Here is a 24,731-nt window from a genome sequence, read left to right as displayed (position 1 = left end):
CGGAGATACATGGGGTTTAGCTCTACAAGGTCTGTGCAAGAAACAACATGCACCCTTTGTAATGATAGACCTGGAGATTCTGGGTAGACTGAAAAAGTGGAAAGCAGTTTCTGGTAAACTTATGTACATTTCCTGTCATGTCAAGGCATGTGTCAAAGCATCCACCTGTGCAGGACAAGGTATAATATGCATGCTGCTGATGGATTCCATTTTGTCATGTTTGGTTCAGCCTATGCCCAATATGTTTTTGTCACTTGAAGCTGTTTATGCCTATGCTAAGGCACCAAGCACACCTGTGTTTCTCCCTTAAGTGTACTCATTGCTTCACCCGAAGTTCCACCTATGCAGGCATGCAGTGTGGTTAGTCAGCTAAACAAGTATATGCACTAATAGCAAAGGACTTTTACAATGCCTTTGTCTTGCAGAACATCTGATGCTTATTGTTTCAATGTGCTTGTTTATACAACATCAAATGTTTTTATGCATTTGAAAATAACTAGAAATATTGAAAAGCTCTAAGTAGTTCCTGTGCAGATATTTTAAAGCAGAAGTTCTTAGACTTCTGTGGCCTCACCAGTTAGTACCTAAGCTCTAAAAACTCCTTTGATGGCCACTACCCCTCTCCACTGGCCAAATACAGAAATGTAAGTAGAGCCTAGGTGACTTGAATAAGGTTCTAAATGCTCAAACTTTGCTGTTCTTTTTCCAATAGAAACCAGAAACTGAACACAAGTTGTTATTTCTTTATTTTTGTTATAAAGACAATCTAAGCAAAAACATTAGCAGTGAAGTAATGAATGCATAAATCAAGTGCTTTGGCTTGTCATAGTGAGGATGTCACTAGAGAGGTTTATTGAGAACAAATAGAGCCAAAGAAATGCATCCCCTCCACAGTGCCTCAAAAACCTCACGATAATATACAGCTGAGGTCTGCAAAGGCTAGCATCAAATGAGCTAGCTTCATATGGAGAGAATTGTGGCTGTCTGGGTTTCTGGGCCTCACTACAGGTTTTGCAACCTGAGAAGGTAGAAAGATTCTTGTATTCACCCCAGAGCTGGACTATTTTGTATGGACTAAATTTGTAGTTTATAATTTAAGTAGTTCAATTCTAAATTTGTAGTTTATCATCTAACTAGTTAAATTCTACTAAGTGGAATAACTGAAATTTGTAGATTGATTACCTTGTCCATCATCAAAATTAGCAAAATGGTTTTTTGTATCAAGTATTTGTCCTGTGAGTGTTGTTTGATTTACCGTAAATTTTCCAAGGCTTTGCAGAATGCCAAACTCTATACTAGTATCTCCAAAGCTTTTTATCTTCTTAGTCACATTATAAGATAATATACTTTCCAGTGAGATGATGAAATTGGAAATTCTTCAGAACTGTAATTCAAATCTATAGGTGACCTTAAATGATTTTTATATATGCTGCCTTTTTTGTTTTAAAGTAATTCTTCAAATATGGATCATGCATTCAATTATGTTTAGCTGTCAAGCATGGACTTCATTTGCATTTCTTCCCACTGCTATAATTTTGAGGATTGGCAGGTGACCAGAGATGAGGAAAAAATGTGTATCTACCATCTAGGGTGCAATGTAGGCTTTTTATTGTAATTAAGTAGCATTGGTATTCATGATTAGATCAAGGTCAAAGTAGCAGAACATTAGAGCCAAGGGCTGAAGCATAAAAGAGAAGGAAAATCACTTTCTGAAAGCTGCAATTTAATATCTATACAAATTTTTTTTAAGAAAATATTAGAAATACAAGTATAGATCATATGATGTTGATCTACACAATGTGCACTGATATAAATATTTATGCATTTAAACATGTCTCTTTCTAGCTGATAAGATTTATAATCTTAAGAATTCACCACTATGGAGTTCTGTGGGGTTTATTTCCTTTCTTTTAAAGAAGAGAAGAGATACTTATTCTAACTACATCATTGGCAAAATCCTCTGGATATTGATTAGGTCTATGTATCATTCAAGAGTCTTTTTGAACTACAACTTCAAGCAGCTTTATCTTCCTAGGTTACTAGATCTTATAATCTGATGGAATTCCATGCTGAGAAACACAGCTAAATAATGTATTTGTCTGTTTTGCCTCATACAAAATAATGCTTCCTAGGTAGCCAACTGAAATTACATTGAAGAGGGCCTCAGATTGTCCATTAGGAAAGCCAGGGAAACGTCAGGATTTGTTGTCTGTTTTAGTCTGTTTTTTTCAATGACAGTAAGAAAGAAGAGTCTGCCTAATGTCTTCCATTCCAAAGGAAAGGAAATGACCATGACCACCTTCAGGACTAAGTCAGATAAAATAGGACACAGCCACGTTGTTGCTTTGCTGAGCTCTCTGCTGATCTTGTCACGGAGTATTCTGTGTATCTTCTGATTTCAACACTGGCTGTGTTCAAACCATTGCAATAACACAACATTGCTGCTTTTCATTCCTTCTTTGTTAATATTCAACCTCTAGCATAGGGCAAAGCAAAAGATTATTGTTTCTCTGATGTAAAACATGTAGTTACTAGTTAGGCCACTGAGTTGAGCTGTTACTGACTTTTCTGCTATTTTTTGTTGTTGTTGTTCAGAAATAACTGTTTTGACAAGGGCCCCAAGTCCCACTTTTTTTCTGGTTAGCTTCTTAGTCGAGTCACTCTGGAAGTATGTAGTTTTTTCTTCTAGTCTTCAGATTTGGTTTTGAAGTAGTCTAGATCCTAAACTTAAAAATCCCTTACAATGAGTGGTAAGAACAGTTGTATAGTACAATCGTACAGAACAATTAAAACTGTGCCAACTCTGTGTTTGCAAGATTTGATATGCAATTTCAGGTTTTATTCAATCATGCAGTCTGCAGGTTAATATTAAATAGCCAGAGAGACTGAAATGTTTGTTTACCTAATAAAATGCCTTTTCTTAGTGCTCCAGAGCAAGAGTGAGCTTACAAGTGTCAACAGATATTTCTAGAAAATAATTTCCATAGCAGAGATGGAAGGGAGACATTTTCACTCTGCAATCTTAGCTCACCTTAATTTTGGAAAGTATTTGTAGATACCAAAGTTATTGTAGTACTTCAACACTCAGAAAAACAGGAAAGTGCTATAACCATTGGATGGCCACTTACCAAACATAAATAAATCTGCATTCTGAAGCCTGAAGCTGACAGTTTTGTCCTCATTTTACTTCCATTTCTTCTGAGTCTGAGAACCAAGTTAGCAATTCCTAAATGGAGCAACCAGTGAGGAAGTTTTAATATGCCAAACACTAGATTGGAAACTTCCCTACCACAGCATGGTTCTTGGAATTCCTGAGTTAATATTTCTGTCTTCGAAATGCGTCCATGAAGATTCTCTTATCAGCACTCTTCTGAGCTCCCTTTCCTTCTTACTTCACAACCACCTCTCCCTTTCTCCTGGACTTCATCATATATGCAATATTTCATTACTGTCTTGAATGGAAAACTAACCTCATTCAATCAATAGAAAGCAAAAGCAAAGTAATACTTTACCTGCTCAACCACAGCAACAAAATTGTTGAATGTTAGATAAGAGGTAGCAAAAGTCACTTTTCTCTGTGGAAGTTGGGCTGAATTGCTTTTGTAACAATTAGGTCGTGAACCAACTAGCTTCCAAAACCAAATGTTTTGGAAAAAATCCAGACTGTTATTGCCTTTCCCCTCCCACAAAAGATGAAGGTGAATATATCAGGTTATATTTTCCCTCCCTGAGCATTTTGTCTTGCCTCGTTTTGGCAGAAAGTAAAAACATACCAATGTCTAACGTTTCTGATTGCTTGCAGACAGTTCCCTGCTGACGACTTTTGGGGCAATTGCTAGTGCTCTAAAAACGTGCTGTGTGCGGTATCGCTACTTCAGGGGGGGTGTGACACACTGGCTGGATCATGCCAAGGAAAACTATGGGGGTCAGTACAGCGAGACTCAGGTGGAGAGCACAAAGTCACTCGCCAGGCTCTTCCCCTTGTTTGCCTTCCAAATTCTGTACAGAACATGTATTATGCAGGTGAGTACACAGCTTTTAAACAAAAATCTTGAAATATACTGTGGCGTGTGTTTATTACTATGTCTCTAGGCGTGGGGATTTGCTGGGAGTTTTTTGGGTTGCTTTACCAGTGGAGCAACCTTGTAGAGAAGTTCTAATTACCCGAGAGTTTGCCTTGCTCTGTCCTTTCATCTCATCAAATAAGTAAAATTGACTTGCTCAAGACTCACTAAGGAGCTTGTGTGACTCATTTCTCTGAGCACTTACTGGCTGAAACGTCCTGTGCTCCTCATGCTGCCATGTTGCTGTTGTCAGAGAGTTGGGCTCAGCATTCTTCTAAATAAAAGTAGTTTTCAGTTCCTTAAATTTTCATTTAGTTTTTGGGAATGGCAGAAAATCTTTTGGTTGCGTATTTCTCCTAATGCTTTGGCAGGATTATGGGGCTGTTGTAACTACACTGGAGATGGGTGCTTTTCCATTTGTGGAAAGAAGCAGTCCTTTCACAGCCTCTCTGTCAGGCAATGTTCTTTCTGCTTCTGAGTGTGTGTATGTTATATAAATGTAAATGTGTCAAGAAGCTACTTAAGCTGACATGATTCCTCCAGATTCATTTCTGTCTGGATGATCCTGGCTAAGCAGGAGTTTGAGGTAGCTTACCCTTTGGCAACTGGAATAACAAATTATGTGCTGGCTCAGAAATTCCCTTTTACTTATCGGTGTTAAAATGCTGCTTAAGAAAAGTCTTACAAATGTGTAGTTTATACTACTTTATTGACAGTTCCTCTTGCCATCATCCTACATGCCCATCCATCTACTCTCTCTCCCCATTTCACACCCCCCTACCCTGTCCCACCCCCAAAGCACAAAAAATTCCAAGCAAAGGAAAAATAAAAGCTCAACCTTAAGCTAACAGAGAGACACGTATAGCTGAGGCTATGCATTAATGAACAGATGGAAGTGAACCAGAAATCATTCATTTGGGTTGTAATAATCAGGTGTGTATATATATATAGAAAAGGTAAAAGTATATGCACTGCTGAAAGAGATTACTTTTATTCCCTTGGCAGAATTTCCCAAAGTTTAAACCTTGCTCTTTGACTAGGTGATAGATCAGTATCTTTTTTGTAAAGATTAATAGTATTTTTTCCATATTAAGCTAACAGCTTTCAGTGCCTGTGATTCATGTTGATGATATTTTAATTCTTATTAAGAAGTAAATGCTGATTTGCAATAGTCAGGGGAAAGAATGAACCAATAAAATTTGGCTCAGTTCTGGTCTTTCATGGTTCTCTTGCTACTTATTCACCCTTTTACAATTTATTTCTTCTTTTGAAGGTGGAATGTAAGTGAAAAATATTTTTATTAAGAGCTAGCGTTTGAGTAATTCTTTAGCACCAAACTAACACCCAGTGAATAGGGCTGACTATATTTATGAGAGACCCTACATGAGCTCAGGTACTAACTATATGGTAACTTCTAGTGAACTGTAAAGCAGTAATATTCTACCTGGATTTGGCATTACCAGTCACATTGAAGAGCCATATAGAATGCTGCTGGAATCTGGAACTCTAAAACCAGAAACTGAGTAAAGAAACCAGTTCTACATCCACCTCCATCATGATTGTACTCTGAATTGCTCAAGTGACCTCTCTTTCTTTCTCTAATGAGTCTGTAAGACAGAGTGGATTGTAACTCCCTGCTGCACATGAAAATCAAGCTTCCTAAAAAAAATAAAAAATTTAAAATAAAATCGGCAGATCTTCTGTAGAGCCTCACACAAGCAGGAGGAATTACTTGCTTTTAAAATGAGAGACAGTCTTAAAAAGTCTACTTAATTTCATACCTGGATAACAACTGCCATTGGTTGATTCCTCATCTGGTTATCCGTTTTCATCTGTTTTCTTATACAGGAAATCCTGTATAGACCTGCAATGGCTGTCAGTTACATTAAGCTGGTTCTAAGACTGTAGCCAAATAATTCCCTGTAGCTCTTAAAGCCATGTGCTGGCAAAAGTGTTTTAAAAATTACTCCCACCTTGAGCACACAACTGGAAATTCAAAATAATTCTGCATCTTGCTATTCTAAAATTCTGGTTTGTTAAACACTGTCTATAAGAAGCGACCAAAGTATTGGGCAGAAACACTTTAGTATATTGGCTAATAGCTCTAAGTAGGGATGATCAAATAAACTCGTGCTTAGATTTGTTAAATTCAAGAGCAAATGGAATAGAAGGAAAACATTACATTCTGACAGAGGACAAGGATGTCAGTATCTGAAAGGCTTTGGTCATGAATGATTGTTTGTATTAACCAGTAGGTATTTGGTGTACTGTAACTTCTTCAAGAGGAAGAGAGTTGGAGAAGTTCCCAAATATAATAAAAAAGCTTATCCATGAAAAGTACCTGCTATACTAATGGAGTGGGGTTTTATTCTTCAATACAGATTCCTTCTGGATATTACCTCCAAACCATGAATTCCAACCTGCACTTCAGTGGATTTGTCTTGCCAGTTGCAGCAATGAATGTGATAAGCATCGTGCCATTACTGGTTCTTGTTCCTATTTTGGAATGCATTAACTCATATCTTTTTAGTTTCAAGCACACTGGACATTCTCCAACAATTTACATTGGTACGTATAAAATACTTGTGTTTACACAGTTTTAATAGATGTTCTGTTTTGAAAGAGTAACTTCGGTAGCTGATGGATGATCCTATACAATGATTTCTGACTATAAGCATTAAGATGGATGTGTTTTGGGATGACACTCAGAGGTGGATATGTTTCAAGGAAATTGTTGAAAATATTGTCCTGAAAAAAACATACTAGATATCAAGAAAAAAATGCATAGCTTTTGTGTATGACAGAGACTGAGGCTCTTCTAACCAATAAAGAATTCAGGACCCACTCACAAATAACCAGAAGTCATCCTAAGCACTTGGTGAGAGATACAATACTAACTGTTTAGGTCTGAGACTTACTCTGACTTGGTTATGTTCTATATGTTTATTTATCCATTACCTTTTGGAAAGTTAATTTACATTGAAAGTCTTTTTGGGATATGGCAGACTCCTTCAGTTAGCTGCACTCTGATACTGGAGAAATGTTTGTTACTCAAATGGTGATTTTTGGATTTAAATAGCTAGGTTATGAACAAAGGCTTTGTTTTTCATAGATTTTTATGCCATAACCACATTGAGGTTAGGACTCCAGCTCATGAGAGGTATTATCACTGGTGTGGTATATTCCAAGCTCTGCAGTTGCATCACATGTGAAATAAAAGTACATAGTCTAATTCTGTGTCTGTAATAGATGTTTTTAGAACTGGTGAGCGAACAAAAACTTGCAGACACGTTGGACTGCTGTTCCTGTTGAACAGGCTGAACATTTCAAAAGGTGTAGGTTACTTGGGAAGATACAGCTCTCCTCTCTACTACTGGAATTTCCATTTTAATATTTAGTATGGAATAATGGTCCAGGTGTTTAGTAATTTTATTTATTAAAAACCTAAACTGAAACATACCTCTTTATACACTCACTTGAAGTCAAGCAAAGAGGGATCTCTGGAGGTGAAGTATTATCTCCTTCTCACAGAAGTGGTACAAAGAAGTCTTCTGTGTTATAAGTCCCAGCATTTTCAACAGTAAACATTGTAAGGCTGGGCTTGCTGATTTGCACTTATTTCAGAGCAATTCATAGCCTAGAAGTAACAATGGCTTTAACAGGGGCTGGACCTCCTTCTGTTGACACTGATATGGTTTTGTTCTGGCTTGATTTGTTTTTTTAATTACACCATAACCCCAAACCTATTATGCTCTCAGACCTGGAGGGATCCACTGCAACCCTGTCCAAATACCAGCTACCTCTAGTACCACAAAAAGACCAGCTTCCATTCTGTATTCACTTAAAACAATCGTAGATGCACTCATTAAACTTCCTACATTTTTTATCTTCCAGCCTGTATTACAAACCTCAGACAAAAATATTTATAAACGACTATTTTCTCAGTATGCTACTATTAATTCAGTGCCCTGTGGCAAGCAGCACAGTGAGTACTGACACACACAGAGGTATTAATCTGACTAAATTAGCCTAATTAAGAGTGTTATTAAGTTTTATACAAACCAGATGCATATAACGCAGCAGGTTGCAATTACCCTAGTTTTTAAAATAACATCTGCATTAAAGCACAAAAAGCACATTCAGATAATAATTTTCCTTAAAACCATGGAAATTTCAAGTTAGTATTAATGTTCTATCCTGTTATGTTGAACAGCAGTAGAATATATGCAGTGGTTTATTCTTAATAGCGTCATTTATTAAAATAGCCTCCTGTTAGGGGTGATAAATTACCTGAGGCATAAAAATGCCTCTGAGTACAGGCGATGGCTTTAGATATCCAAGTATATGACTGCACCTGCAAGTGTAGACCTCTAAGTGCCAATATTTTTGCCAACAGTTAATTAGGTTCACAATTATTTTCAGGAACGAAATTGGAAGTATAAATAGGCTGTTGGTGTTAAGCCAGCCTATAACTATATTTTAATTCAAATCTTGCAAGAGGAAGAAGTTTAAATAGTTTTCTGGAAGTTTTCAGTATGTTAAGAATTACAGTTTTCCAGGATGGATCATAGAGACCATGTTGAACTGAAGTATATGATTGCTTTATAATAAGGATCTATGTGAAAACTGTCATCTATGTTACTTTCTCTGTAGTTGTTGGCTTATTTGTAAATTGTGTATGATCTAAAACCACTAAAATCTTGATGTGAATTTAGATTGTGTCCCAAACATATTGAATATCTGAACCTCTTCATGAAAAACATGAGTGTTTGGTAAATTTGGAGGCTTTCCAGTTTCATAGCTGTTTGTTTAGGAGGAGTTTTGGGGTTTTGTTTATTTTATTTTATGCTGCTTGATTTAGTGAATCATATAGAAGATGCAGCAGAGAGCTGAAGGTGTGTATCTGCAGTATAGTTGTTCATCATCTACAAGCAAGAGGCCCTGGAGGATGTACCTAAGCCATAGAAGTTCTTGCTCTAATACTCTTCATGTCTAATTATACTGAAATGTCTTGCTGGTCTTGGATTTACCCCATCAAAGGGTAATGTGAAGAACAGCTTTCCATACAGTACACAAAAGTAAACCTTCAGTCCAGTGTCTGTTTGAGGTGACTTGGGAGTTGATGATCACCTTTTCTCCCAAAAAGATGTTCTATTTTGAACAAGTATTAATTCCAGGAAAGCTTTTTGATCTGTTTTACTCAGGATATGAGAACAGGAATTGCAAAGGTACAATACAACCTACATCTTTAGATAATACAAGCAACCTTGTCCTAGAGTCAGCCCCAAGTGGTCTTTAAAGAACCTATTCTATAAAACCAAAGCGTTAAGTGATCATTCCAATGTGCTTGTTTTAAAGAGAACTGAACAGAGAAGAGGTAGGTGGAAAACCAGATATCCAAGGATCTTAGTTTCCTCCTCTGCTGCATAATACCTCAAAAGAATTATTACGATTTGGGGGCATAGGGAGGTTGCTTTTTTTTGAAAAGTTTTGACTATTAGCAAGGAAAATTCTTAAAATATTGCACTGCGTAGTAACATTGAGCTGCTTGAGTTTTCTTTACTACTAATATAATTTTTCACTAGGAGAACTCTTGCTTTGTTAGACTACAGGAAGCTCCTTGAGGGCTTTATACCTGGCCTTGATAAGATGCATTGGCTGGAAAACACTGTTGAATTCCCCCCTGTCATCAATTTTCAAGCAATAATTCATGGTGTTCTTATTAAGCACTAGAGGGGACTTAACAGCAAAACTGCTTCCAAGCCTCAGGTTGGGCATGGGGGTGGATATTTAAAGTTGTGAAAATGCAGGAAAACTGTACTGGTAGAAGGGTGTTGCTGCTGAGAGAAGAAACAGACAAACACAACGTAACAAGGCCAAGGCCACTTGGCTGTGTGAGTTTTTTACCTCTTCTGTCCTGACATCCGAAGAGACAAACTGTGTGTGTGTGTGTATATAGATAGATAGATAGATATGTATATATATATATATGTATAGATATATTTCTCAAGGTTGAGGGTCAGGTTGCTCCCTATGACCTGTAACAGATGCTCTACCCTTCTCCCTCCCCAAAGTGGAAAAGAAAGGGAATAAGGGAGAGGGACTTTGTGGAGAAGGCACTGGGGAAGTCCCAGACTCAGCAGCAGATGAGAAATGGATTCAGGAGCTGGATTCTGGAAGTGGATTCAGGAACACATGGTTTAGGATGGAACGCAGAATGGACAGAGTCCTCCTCAGGTGTTGGCCATGTTGGCCACTGCAGAAGAGAGCTTGACCCTGGTGATCCCTCAGCTTTATACTGAATATGATGTGCATGGACTGGAATACCTTGTTGGTCAGTTTAGGGTCACTTGTCATGTCTGCTCCTTCCCATGGGTGTGGCCTTTTACTTCCTGCACTCCCCTGTGTGGTAATCAAGATTTAGCAGTGACCTTGGTCTGCGTACCAATCCTTGGTAGTGACCCTAAACTTTGAGCATTATCTCTGCTAGAAGCAGATACTATCTGTGAAAATTTGCCATTAATTTCAGAAAGTGAAGTTACTTAAAACAGACTTAGCTGAAACTTAAAATCACTGAACAGAACTTGTTCTGTTCTTACACCAGGATGATATTGTAAATATAATATGAAACAAAAGCCTTTGACTGTAGACATCAAATCTAGTAAGTGTAACCATTTCTGGCCATGAAGTAATACAAGGCTTTCTAAGACAGGTGGAAAACTATAGTCCAGGTATTTGAGCCAAAGCTGTTAAAAGAAACCAATTTCTCACACTTGTAATATATCTTAGAAATGCTGAGGAATCAGAAACTTAATCAAAATCAAAAGTATAAATGTTTCAAGTTCAAGAGATGTGCTTGAAAACTTTTTCTTTGTGTTTCCCTGAGAGGCTACAATCATTTCATACCACTGATAGCAAGAAATGTAATACATTCAAATAGTATCCTTGGTGCAAGGTGTTCTGCATTGTGCCGTATTTCAAATTATTAGAAGCTTTTATCTTGCATTATAAAGCTAAACATACAGGGTTTTTTTTCTGCGCTGTGTGCTTGTGCAGTACTTGTACTTGTGCCATAGCACTGAGGGAAGCAGTAAGACTCCATGTGTTATGTGTGCAGTGAGATGTTGAAATGTGCTGTGGATCCAGTCCATTGTGGATCACACAGTGATACATCCCCAGGACAGCTGAAGAAGGCAAGAGGCAGCTGTAGTCCAACAGCTTACACGTAAATACTAATCTGGAGATTCTCTTCCAGTAATGCAGCTCATCTCATCCTAAGGTGTTAAACAGTCCAGCAAAAGCACTATCAAACAAACTTTCAATAGGTCAAGGGAACGCTATAGTAGAGGGAAAGGGGAGGAAAATGTAGGAATGCTTGATCTCCTAAGGTGTGATGTGCACTGCTGATCTTTTTCTCTCCCACCCACCATGGCCTGCAACCTTAGAAATCCAGTACTTCAACTGCCTGCACTTCTTTTCATATAGAAAACAGATTGGTAAAACATACAGTGTATATGTGTATTTCAGAATCTTATTGCTGCTTGAAAAAGAGAAGTTCCCCCTGCTTGGAAGCCTTGTTCCTACACAGTCCCTTGGGATATCTGCAAAAGCTGCTGCCTTGTCTTCTCTTCTCCTTTCTTATTTCCCTCAGTCTCCAAGAAAAGTTCTTTGTGACTTTTCAGAAAAGTTTTTCTTCTCCCATTTATTCTGCATCCTTAAATTCTTTCTGTGCTGAGCTGATGTCCCTTTGCCATATATTTAGTTAGGCTTGTGGTGTAGCAAGTACTCTTTATTGATGTTAGTCTCAAGAGGGAATGTATTGGTGTGGGGAAGCTTCATTTGCGTCTCCTAGGACTTTGCTTCATTCTAAATACATAATCCTGTAACTACAAGCTTTGTGAATGCTCTCTGTGGTGGTTTTGTTGTTGTTTTTTGTTTGTTTGGTTGTTGTTGTTGTTGTTTTGGGTTTGTTTGTTTTGTTTTGTTTTGTTTTTTTATGCAGGTGTAGGTCAGTTTTCTGCTGCACTTTCCATGATGGTTGCTGGCTTCTCTGAAATACACCGGAAGCGTTTCCCTCAGGTGGAGCAGACACTTTCTGAGGAGGTTCTCCTGGTCTCCTCCATGTCCTGCTTCCACTTAGCACCTCAGTACATCCTACTTGGAGTGGCTGAAGCTTTGGTAACTCCTTCCTGTAAGTAACATCGACTAGGCTAAAGCAAGAGTGTCCTGATTCACATAGAATGATATCAGCTTCCTAAAAATAATTACTGTCATCTGAAATTTTATCCCTGGCTCTCTTCCATGGGCTTAATGAGCAGATCTGTGCTTTACCTGCTTCAGAGCAGCATGATTTGTCTTGCTGGCTGTAACTCAGAGTGAACAATGATGTTGTTCCAGGCAGCTGGTCAGGTCCCTGGGGTGCAATCCACCGTTCGGCGGGGGAATGATCAGAGTGGAGGAACTTTGGGCTCGGATGCATGACTGGTCTTGAAACTGAAGCCACTTCAGGCAGGGGCTGGCCTGGATGAGCTCCTGAGGTCCCTTCTGACCTGATCTCTTCTGTGATGATTTTCTGGAGATGAAACAAATACAGCTGAGCTGTGGTTATGGTTAGTGAGCACTTTTTAGGCCACAGTCAAAGCAAGGTGAAGTACTTTAGCTTAACCCTTTTTATCTGTGGGCCCAGCTGATAGAATTATTATGCATTGTTCACTGACAGAGCATATGCAGGCAAGTAACACAATTCAGCTGACAGGCTAACCTGGAGAATATTGTAGGCAGATGCAAGTTTTTGGTTTGTGCTTCAGTCGGGAGTCATGAGAACATGCCTGCCCAGAGCATCATCCCTTAGCTTGTGGCACAGAGCCAGAGATAAACACTCCTGTTTTGTAGAGCACAAGTAGATCTTAGCTCACGCCTGCCATCTATAAATCATGTAAACGTGCTCTTGATGGTGAATCTGAACCTTCTCTCCCTGCCATAATTTACCTTCCCACATCTCTACTGACATTCCTGAGGCTTATTCTCTTCTGAGGAGCACGTAGGTTGCTTACCAGTGTTTTACCTTGCAGAGCTTAAAAAAATGTTAGTATTGCAAAAGTAATCTAATCAACATTCACTTACAGAGACACAGGTAAAGTAATTGACTAGCTGATCTCTGCAGGCTTTTAATTCTATGGGTTGAGTGTGTATTGTTGCAGTACAATCCCAGAAATGTTCAGCTTTTTGTTTAAGAGCAGGAAATAACTTCAGTGTCTCAGCTTCACTCTTACATTCTAAGACTACTGAGAGCTCTGGGTCACAGTCTTTCACTAAAAAGGTAATTTTCCCTAGTTTTAAATACTTAGCACTTTCATAATGCCTCTTCATCTGATAGCTCTCAAGTACTTAACTGAGACAGGTTTCTAGGCAGGTAATGTGGTTTCTAGGTTACAGGCTAAGTATAACTGAAAACTGTGACCTTCTTTGTTTAGCTTAACAAAAAAAAAAGGTTAGGAGGTGGCTTGCTTACAGTTTCTCATGCAGAAGCATGAGAAGAATATTACTGGTAGAATAAGGCTGTATAATCTAGCACGGTGGGACATAACAGAAGTCCAGTGACTGGAAGATTACATTAGCCTTTAGAAAAGCAATAAAGCTCTGCCTTGGCAGGGTTTTTTCTTTTTTTTTTCTTTTTTTTTAAATCTTTATAGAAGATTGTGATTAGAATTTCTTAGGAAGAAAAGTTGTCTTTTCTATTTAAATACGGACGAAGCATCTTGCTAAGAGCTGCAGTTAGATGTATGATTCAAGAACCCAGGTAAATGGGAATAAGTCTGCATCTGAGACTTGTATGTTGGTGCCTAAAATAGATTACTGCTGTAGTTGATAGGTGTGCAGGCCTCCATTCACCTGCCCACACACAGATGTCTGGCACCACTTGTCCTGGAGTATGTAGGCTATGCATGTGGGGCAAGCAGGCTCTTTGTGGCACCTTTGTGGTCTCCAGGTGCTGCTGGAGGACCACATGGTTTTTTAATAGGTTTTCCACCTTATTGGACAGCCCCATGCAGATGACTTGATGACTAGATCATTTCAGGCAGCACTGGGCATCTGTATTCAAGCTATTGAACTAAGCTCTAGGTTTCTACTTCAATTTGAACTGAATTGCTGTTCAGGAACCATTCAGTGGATCTCTGTGGATGGTAATGACAGCCTAGACGCTTAAATAGTTGTTTCACCTTTCCTGACATTTTACTGCCTTTGTTATGCAGAAGGTCAAATTCAATTATCATAATAATTTACTTGGCCTGAAAGTACATGATCCAAGTTGAAGACAGAAATGTTCACACTTGTAATCAGAGGGAAGAGAGGAGATCTCATTTCTGAAGTGCTTGGCTAGAGGAGCTAGATTTAGTATATTGAACTCAAACTACGTTTAAGCCCTGATACTTTCAGTTGTGCATATACAACATATTTCATTATCTTCTTGATAGGAGTTTTATATATTCATCTGCTTCAGGTGACATGAGCATGTCTTGGAATAATATCAACATTTAATGTCACCCCAGCACTGAGGTACATTTTAAAAAATAAAATAATGATAAATAATTGTTCTCCTGCACAGTGTTAGAATGTAAGGTCTCACAGGCCTTTGACAGCTTGTATTTGTAACCCTGGCTTGGTTTAAACTGGGAAATTGCTATGTTTTAAACAACCACCACAAAAAAGAAGCCAAAAAAATCTCCAAACAGCTCACTCCCATAAGACAATATTAGCTGGCATTTGCCCCCACGGTGCATGATATTGCTGGTGAAGGGAAGCCAGCCTGCTGGCCACACTGCCCGTGTCCAGGCCGTCTGCTGCACTCTGCTTTGCCCTAAAAAAGGGTTAGCAGACTTGCAGTGGTTGCTGAAGTGCTGCAAGAATGCCATCAGCCCATCAACGTGTCACAAAGCACTTAGCAATGGAAAGCCTTGTAACAGCTCTGTTAGTTTAAAGGATATATTGGGGATCACTTCACCCACCAGTGAAGTGCAATAGTCTCCAGGGTGAGATGCAGCAGCTGTTTCATAGTTCACAGCAGCACCATGGGACAAGGGAAGACTGGAGTATGCAATTGAAACAGCAGGAGTCATTTAGGTAAGTAGAATGAAATTGCCTGGGCTGAATTCAGCCAAGACACGTGGTTTGCACCCCTGCTTTTAGAAATGAGGGAGCAATACCAAAAACTTTTTAGGCTCCTAGTGATTCAAATTAGCTAGGACGCTGACTGTACAATGTTTCAGATCGTACTGTTGCATCTACAGATGGTGTCCCAGGCTCATCTGCTTTTGCTTGCCCTCAGGCTTTTGGTTCCTATTGTGAATGAGGAGAAAACACTGCTCATGATCTTTATTTCTTTTCTTTAATATGTTTCCAAAGCTCTCATTTGGCCATCCAAATTAAAAAAGGTGGAAGATAGCGATTACATAGTTTCATTTGTAATCAGAGATGCTTCAGGCAATTCAGCATCCAAATAGGATCTTCTGCTGTCAAGTTTCTCGAGGTGGAGGTCATTCAAACCCAACTAATAATGCAGATTGGGAAACACTGGAGATTGGAGAACAAGTGTGGATGAGGAGTTGAGGTGTGAAATTGGGAAACAAGAGGTTTTGATAATCAGGGAAAGTTACTCAAAAAGAACAGCGATCATAAGGACTTACTGTAACCTATTTTAGCCAAATAACAACTGGTGGGATTATTTATAGTCATCCATGATGCAACAGCATGCTACATCTCCCCCACCAAACCTGTTGTTTCTTCTGGTTTAGTCTTCTGGCAAGAAGGCAAAGATCAATGTCTTTAAAATTAGCCAGTGACTCTGGGGTTTGCTCTCTGAGGAAGAAGATCACTGCCCAGCCTTGGATTAAAGCAAGGTAACTGTCCAAGTTAGGTAGAGCTCTGGATTTTGGAAGTATTTACTGTGATGAACTGCTCTGGCATAGGAGGTCCTGCTGTTCTGCTGGCTTTATACTTGCTGACTGTGGTGGTGTTTCTCCTTGTCTTGCTATGCCAGAGGTTTTAAAAGGTGAAAGCTACTCTCTAAAAAGGTGAAAGATCTTTATGTACTTGTGGAATATCGATGTGTGGGATGGTCTGTTATGGAGATCCATTTAAATAGTTTAGATAATATTTTGTTAATAGGAAACATACAAACACATCCTCTACCATAATTTCTTTTTTTAACCTGTAACTGTATCTGCTTCTTTTCTAAGGTTCCTTACTTTCATTCTGGCTTGTGCCAGAAAGAATTAGAGGGATTTCCATGCATTTTTTAACTCTCTTTAATGGAGCTGGCTGCTTTATGGGAGCTTTCTTTGTTCAGACAGCCCACGCAGGCACTCAAGGTAAGAATATGCTTATGCCCTCTATTCCTGAGCAGTTTTCTAATATTATTAACTTGGAGAACAAGGCAGCAGAATTAAAGGGGTTGCCAAAGTTTTATTGATTTGCTCTCACAATTAAGATGGAATTAAGATAGGAAATAGCCTTCCAGCTGTATTCATCCAATTTTAATGAGTCATCTTAGTTTTGATAGTTGGAGTAATTAGAGGATGGCATCTCACAGGAAGCCCTTGCCTCCAATCTCTATAGTTCTGTTCTGGAAGACAAGAAAATAAATTGTATAGGAAGCACCTTTCTGTGCTCATGAAGAAGTACATTCATGTTAGCCACGCTTACATGGAAGCCTCTGGCTATGAGAACAAGATTAGTGTTTCAGAGAATAGAGAACATGCCCTGTTTTCTGTTCCACAGTGTTATAGGGTAAAGGCAGTTGGGTTGAGTGTTTCTAAGATGTCTAGAGAATTTGTTCCTCTAGACCTGCTACTGCTCTTGCTTTCTTTATGCCTCCTCCTTTGCCCAGCTACTGGAAGAACCAGATTCTATTAAAGTATGGTCTCACTGTGTTTTCACACTTTTGCAGATAAATACTGCAATTCCCAGGAAACTTACTCTTTCAAAAGGAGTTATTTCAGATTCAGCATGTTGATGAGTATTTAGTTGTAAACCCTGAACTGGAGGGTTTTTTTGTTTTTTTTTTTTTTATTACTGACTTTTAAGATGAGCCAAAAGTTTCTTAAAGTCTTTTTCTTTGCTGATGAATCTTTGTTCAATACAGCAAAGACTTGTTTCATAAGTACATTTAAAAAGTAAAGCACTTGAGTTCTTGAACCAAATGACAGCGATCTCTTTGCTCACATATCTGAAATAGTTCCACTTGTTGAAGCAGTACTTCTAAAGATGCTTTCCATTGATAAGCTTGTTGTTGCTGTGTTACTGAGCACTGTTCTCTTGTAGACCACAGCTGTTGACCATAATGCATGACACTGCAATCAATAGGGCTGCAGAGTGCTGTAACTGCTCGTGGTTAAGTTTTGGGTTCTTCTCTTTCCTACATAAAAAAACATGTAAATTTAAAACAAGGGGAAGTGGTTTGGTTTTATGTTGGTTTGTTTCCTTCTTTTTTTTTTTTTTAAGTGTGACAGGAAATTTGAGTTCCTAAGTGCAAGATCAGAACAAATGGTTCTTTGAAATGCAGTGCTGTTTTTAAGTTAACAAATCAATTCAAATTTTATTATGAGGTATAAAAGCATGACGTAGAGATGGGTGAAAACCAGGGATGTTTACCCAAATTAATGAGGCAAAGAACTATTTAAGTACCAAGGCATCCAAGGTGGAGAACACAACTCTGTGAATATCCCTCAGTGGAATAGATTTTTTTTTTTTTTATTTATTAATTATAAAAATTCCATTGGGTAATAAGGGTCAAATTAAACACTTCAAGAAAGTTTGTGTTGCTGACTTTTTTTTCCCTTCCCCTCCACTCTGAAGTATGGAAAATATTTTTTATAAGACTGAAATATTTTGGTTTAGTAAAGTTGCCGTATTTTACTGTAATTTGACTTTGGGTATAATTAAATACAAAATAATTAAGTACAATGTCAGCACCAAAACATTTTAACTACATTGTACCACTATATATGTGCTTTATTCCTTTATAGAATATTTTCATACAAAAAAAATAGATTAAACCATTTTTTTACATTCAGTTTGCAATTCAGTAGATTCTTTGTCTAATTTGATCCCAAGGTGATTTATTCTTTTTCTGTAAGTCAGTATGAAAATTTTTAATTGATTCAAAAAAGAAAATGTTCATTTCTTGTCAGAAGTACTCTTATCAGTGCCTTCAAATTTTTATCCTGGCTGAGACAAAAGAGCCAGAACTCTCCAAATTCTGGACGCAAACTGAGTTGCCACATTCTAATCCTTTCTGTCAAGATTTCTGAACAAACTGAAAAGGTTTCCTATCTAAAATACTCCTCACTTTTGTGCAGCTGGGTGGCAAACTTCCCTGTTTTGCTTTGGGTGGGGGGGAGTTTATAACTTATGTCTTTATTTAGATTTATTTAGATACTTGCTGTTCCTGTAGATGGAATTGGCTGCACCATTATCCTGAGAAAAAGTCACCCTTAAATTTCCAAAGAATTCAGTGACATTCTGTGCTCAGATTAAGGTGCTGTAATGGGTCTGAATAAGTACCTAAATAGGGGAAGTCCTCTGCAACACTTGAAAAGCTTGAAAGAAAATATAGTGAAAAATGTTTAGTATTTGCTCTGTTCCTGTAGTTATAAGTGGTAAAAATTGTTTTCCCTATTAATGTATAAACAACATACTATTGGGCTCTCACATTTTATTTCTAAAAATAAGTGGAATCTCACTGGGTATCTCTTTCCCAGTGTTCCGTGCTTGAATGAGAGTAATTATTCCAAGTTACCAAGATTTATGCAATTCACAGCCTGTAAATAATGGAGATATTCTTATATCTTCATTTGTGTTATAACACCTCAGGCTGAAGCTTTAGACTGTTCTTCTACCCCATCCCAGCTAGAGTTTTGTCCTGCTGGCTCATAAATCAAAGTAAGCTTGGGATCAGACTTCTGAAGCTATAATAAAACTGAAGATGCATCTAGGCTTGGTTTTGATCCTAGTTTGATAGGAAATATGTACAAAATGCTCTTGTTCCATCTGTAATTTTCCCAAACTCTTCCATTGTGTTTCCTTACAGTGCTTTTTGGTTCTTGTGATGAAAAGCTTAATATTAGCAAAATAGTAATTTTTTTTAAATGTATCAAACCTAATAGTTACCTATTGAACCTTTTAAAGATGACAGCTCTTCAGAGAATAAAATTGTGGCCACTCAAGTCAAATTATGGTCAAATAACACAAATTAAGCTGTAACTATCCACATTTGTTATTTTTTTTCAGCTCTGTTTAAAAAGCTTGTAAAACATTCAGTACCTGGACAATTTATGGAACTAGGGGTAAAATAAACCAATGGGAACTTTTTTTTTTTTTCCTCCTAAAAACCTGATTTGATTTTATTTATATTGGAAGACCGAAGATCTTTGTCTTTTGCTGAAAAAAGATGATAGTGTTTATGCAATGGTTTTCTAAGATTTAATGAGGCTTAGTTTTTGACTTGGGATATGGGTGCTTTTGTCTTGTCCCATGGTTCTTGTTTCACTAAAACATGATCCAAGACTATTTCTGGTTCTCCCATCTTTAAGCAATGAGACCATGTTTGCCATGAAGCAATCCAGGATGCAGGGAAGTAGATCCTCCAGCGAGTATTTTGAAGTGCTGAAGCACACAGGGTGTTGACAAAATCTCAACATTTTTATATCCTATTTCATGTCACTGTTTTGAGTTTTATTTGGGTCTTTATTGGCAAAGTTGATCAGATATCAGTCACAGTCAAAGCTGCATTAATCATTTTTAACGCATCTGCGGAGGATGGTGTGAATATGATAAAATAAGACTTTTTTTTAAAAAATCTGATGAGTGCAAACAGATGACGGGTGACAGTGATATTTTCAGTACAAGCTGGGAAGCTGCTTTCTTTTGGATCTCTTATCTCTCCTAACATTTTAACGGAAGAAGATGCAAGACAAAACCTGTCCTCCTATGCCAATCATTTCAGAATACATTTCTCTAAAAATATTAATGTAAATATGTAAGGGGGGAAAAAAAAAAAGGTCAGAGGAAGGAAACTGCCCCAGACAGTTTTCTTGCTTGTATTTAGGAGCTAGAGGGCTTTTGTGGATTTTTTTTTTTTATCCCCAGTTTGGAGCCTTATGTGATTCTAAATACCAAAGATGATAAAGCTAAAGGATATTTCTTGCAGTCCAGATGGTCATGTCCACTGGTGCCTACTTAGCTAATAAGGATTAGAGGCAAACTGAGACTTCAGTTTGGATATGATTATGACTAAAGATATGCCCACTATCTTGATGAAATGAGGGAAGTAAATACAACCCTTTCCTAAGATATGAATTAAATTTTTCTGTAATCATAGTCTAGGTTATAGGATAGCTGTAAAAATGCAGGAACCATACAAAATGGACTGACTTCTGGCATGTGACTGTTTTGCTTCTGTTTTGCTTTTTCTTCTGTGTTTTTCCAATACAAAAATATGATGGTGGTATTCAGTAAACAAACTGAATTAATGCCTTCTTATGCAACTTTGGGCTTTTTTGTGAATCCTTTGAGAGTTCCAGGTGTGCCATTATAGTAACAGATACCTTGTGTGCACTAGTATATATCAAAGACTGGCTTACAGCCCTTTCTACATCTTCTTTAATGGCTGGTATTACGAGCAGTTTCTTTCTGTCTGTCATCCAGCAGAAGCAGACCAGGAAAATGATTTTGTTTGTGTCCTAATCCCTGCTTCATGTACTCTTCTGCCTGTGTTTGTAGGATCAGGTGTTTTCTCTTGGTGTTGTGTAATATTCCTTCTTGCACCACCTGAACATTTTTGATGCAAAATCGACAGTACTGCAAAATGTCAGTGAAAGTTTACCAGGTACTCTATTACAATGATGTATGGTTTACCAGGCTTGAGGAACTGATTCTGCCTAGACTTGATCTTCTAAGTTGTTCAAAATTTGCCATGAAATGCATAACCAATAAGAAAAGGATCTTTAAAATGTGCATTGCTAAAGGAAACCTCTGGTTCTCTGTGCTGTTTCATGCTACAAAGTATTTCCATTGTTGGAATAACCATAGAAATCAGGAGCTTGTGGCAGAAAGTTAATTCCCAGTGAGCAATTATCTATGTAACAAACCAGCCTTGTAATTGGCACTTCTGTTGGCAATCTCCATAGAAAAGTAAGGTATTGACAGAACCCAAAGGTTTTTTTGGAGGAATGTGTTTTGTTAGCAATTGCATGCTGATTCAATGATGAGAAAGTGCTGGACTCTGCAAACACAGTAGTGCCCTGGGAGTCTCACTCCACCAAAACCAAACAAACTGGCCCAATAAGTTCCTGGCATTCAAGACTAAGAGTAAAATCCTGAAATTATGAACCCCAAACCCAATCAATGGATGGTACTGGAGTCCATAGCCAACTTGTGGAAAATGTTAGTGGGGTAAGGGTTGAAAGTGTCTAAAGGGAGTTTTGCTGCCTGAAACACATGGATGATGTTGTAACTCCAATGGTTATTCCCCCAAGGCTTCCTGCCAGAACAGGAGTCTCTGTGCACTATGTATAAGTAGAAGTAAATGTAGTCCAGGTTTATCCCCTTACCTTTCATGGGAATCCAACTTCGAGTAAGAAAGGGGGGAAAAAAAAATATTTTTAGCTGAAAATAAAAGAAATTATTACATTGATCTCTGCTGTATCCACTGATGAAAATGTATATTAGCAGTAGGATCAGTCTGGATATCTCTAGGACTGCTGCCACAGCTGTTTCTCTGTAGAAAAAGGCAGCTCTGACTAAATTTGTTGTCCCTCACTGAAAGGAAAAGAAAGCCTTGCTCCTACCTCTTGCTTTGGGTGGAGCAGTAAACAAGAGAGAGCGTACTATGGGAGCTGGAGTCTTACCATGCCAAAGCTAATTCTGGCCCTGCCTATGCTGCTGCTCACTTTGTAATACAGGATTTTCCAAATGCTTTGTGGTGTTATTCTGGCCTCACTGTTTAAATACTGGCAGCTACTTGAAGAGTGAACACAGAGCAATGATTGTTGACCCAGACCATGGAGGAGACCAGTCACAAAGTAGGGACAGAACCCAGATCTGCTTGCCAGGCTGAGCTCCCAGCCTGATATAACAAACCATTCCCACTTTCAGTGCTTCAGCATGATGCCCGGGCAAGCATTAAGAGAGTTGCAAAGGTCCATTTTTATTCGACTCTCTTAGAAGCTCCAAAATTCCTCTTTTATTATTTTATTGCTCAGTGCTATTTTTGAGTACATATTTTCTGTTCAGGTTCCATTGTAAATGCTGTTCCATTAGGAAGCTCCTGCTGCTCATCTGGTTAGCTTAGCTGATGTAAATAACCTAGCTGACCATGTGAACTCTGCTGTGACAAGCTGTAGCACTGAACCCCATGCCTGCTTTCTCTTTCATCAGATACACACGCTCTCTCCGTGACTTCTATTGGCCACTGGGGGATGTGAAATGAAAAACTACCTAAATGTGAATTACGACAGTAAAAGTTTATAAGCTACTAAAATGAAGTTATAGCACCTAGGAGCTCAGTCAACTGACAATGATAAATGATACATTTTAAAACTCGCTCTGAGGTAATGCTACAAAAGGAACCGTGCACCCAGAGGTGAGGTGGTGCTGCTCTGTGACAGGTAGAAGACTAACACGGCATGGACCAAGCTGTGGAGGAGTTAGGGAAAACTTTTACACTGATGGCAGGTGTTTTTGGTTAATCCCAGAAGACCTAAAGGGAACTGCTTTGAAAAGAAATGTTTGCAACTCTGAGAGGTGAAGGATAAAAAAAAAAAAAAAATATGTGAATGTATGTGGTGCATGGGGTGGAGTGTAATCCTTTGACTGCTGTCTTTCCTGGGCTGTGGTACTGCTATTTATCTCTAATTAGAAAATTTTAACAAGCTAAGAATGTCATTGGATGGCTAAAGGTGGCATTAGTGGCCAAAAGATCAGATAAGGCTGTGAGGTTTGTACAGCACAGCTACATTCCACCTCTCCCTTTTAGGTCATTTAAGTGGTGAATAGCCACTTTGTTTAGATGGATAGGATTTGATAGCAAGCTTTGAGGGAGCATGAAAGGCAACTTTGGGCAAATTGATGCTGGTGGTTTAGTTTAAAAGCATACTTCTGATCTGAATCTGATTATCCGTGAAATGCATCACAGAGTCATCTTGGAGCACTAAAAAGAAAAAAGAAAAAAACAACCCTACATTCCCTTTGGATAAAAACTAAGCCAAAAAAAATGCTCATGCATGATGTGTTACAGCTGTTAGTGGGTACTGGTCTGATGTGAAGTGCCATGAGCCCTGTATAGTGTGGACATCACACTCTCAGCACCAGCTGTTTCACACTCTGTACTTGCTGCTATTACACTTCACTACTTGCTAAAGAAGACAGTCTCTGCTCCTCCTTCAAAGGCAATAAATATCCTGTGCTCCCTAATAATGTAAAAGGTCATTACAGCACTGTAGAACTCTCTGGTATTCTGTATCTACTGTAACAACTTTTTCACCTTGGTTTAGTGTTTTTGCTGTAGCTGATTATGGTGCTTCAGGTACTGATTGTCTGCAAATGCAGACTGACTGGGTCTGGCTTTCTTTTTAAGCATTTTGACTTCCACACCTGACCTTGTTTGCAGACTGGTTGCAGTAGACAACTTTGAAAGCAATACAGTTGCAAACTAAAGCACAGAAGAATTACAGGCAAGGAAGGCTCTGAGTGTATGGAGGTGGTACTGTCCTCTGCTGAACAGAGTTTAAGCTGCCAAAATGTCTCAGACACTGTTGCTAAAAGTCTTGGTAGAAAAAGGTCTCATTCATGTAAATAAATGCCTTGTGCAAGACAAGGACAAGATTCAGACTGATGGCTAAAGGCAGTTATAAAGAAAGGTAAAGTGAAGTGTCAGGTAGTATCCTGGTGTAATGGAGACCCATCCAAGGCACTGAACAAATGCTTTTTGTGCACGGTTTTGTTTTTTTTGTTGTTGTTGTTTTGTTTTTCTTAAGGGTCTGTTAAAAGAAAAGAGATGTGAATAAGGATTTCTACAAACTGCCTGAATTCTAGCTCTTCCTAAAATGTTCACATTTGAGATTCATTTAGCTATGTGCAGAGTATAACATAGAGGGAAGATGGCCCAATCATTACAGTAGTAGCTGTGCAGTTAGGTTTTCCAGTGCCCTTCTGATTTGTTAGGAATTTTTTTAGTTTCTCTAGATCTCTGCTGCCTGTCTGCAAAGCAGGAGCAAAGCACACTGTAGACTCAAAACACATAGATACTGTGAGAATGAAGTCTGTATAAATAGCTACAGGGGGGGTTCAAAGCACCTGCTGTGACTGTGTCTTGCACAAAGTTATCTTCGTGTCTTTCATATGAGCCACGTCTCAGCCTGCAAGGTAAACTAATTCTGCTTCAAATGTCTGCTTTGCCAGGCAACTGGTTTCCACACTTGCTGCATGAAGGTAAATTGGAGAGATTCTTCTTCTTCTTGGCTTCTTTAATGATGGTGAACACCCTGGGGTTCTGGACAATTGCACACAGGTATGTGTGGGAAAATCAAAGCTTGATGTTTCATTTGTAGATGTGGGGAGAAATTCTTGCAAATTCTGCAAACTAGTGTGTAATAAAGACTTGGTAGTGAT

At 38.4% G+C, this 24,731-nt stretch overlaps 1 protein-coding gene across 1 annotated transcript in view; it reads left to right on the top strand.

Moving 5' to 3' along the window:
• SLC15A5 (solute carrier family 15, member 5) overlaps positions 1–24,731 on the top strand; it is a 31,817-nt gene that overhangs the window by 5,199 nt on the left and 1,887 nt on the right. Inside the window, exons 4-8 of the mRNA XM_008941764.1 lie at positions 3,803–4,023; positions 6,446–6,632; positions 12,067–12,255; positions 16,301–16,432; positions 24,522–24,630. Of these exons, the coding sequence (XP_008940012.1) occupies positions 3,803–4,023; positions 6,446–6,632; positions 12,067–12,255; positions 16,301–16,432; positions 24,522–24,630 (838 nt within the window). The remainder of the gene's footprint in view (positions 1–3,802; positions 4,024–6,445; positions 6,633–12,066; positions 12,256–16,300; positions 16,433–24,521; positions 24,631–24,731) is intronic.

The sequence above is a fragment of the Merops nubicus genome, unplaced genomic scaffold (assembly GCF_000691845.1).
Source record: "Merops nubicus isolate BGI_N331 unplaced genomic scaffold, ASM69184v1 scaffold12816, whole genome shotgun sequence".
Lineage (NCBI taxonomy): Eukaryota > Metazoa > Chordata > Aves > Coraciiformes > Meropidae > Merops > Merops nubicus.
Note: the sequence above shows the minus strand (reverse complement) of the source record. Positions and strands in the feature narration are given on the sequence as shown.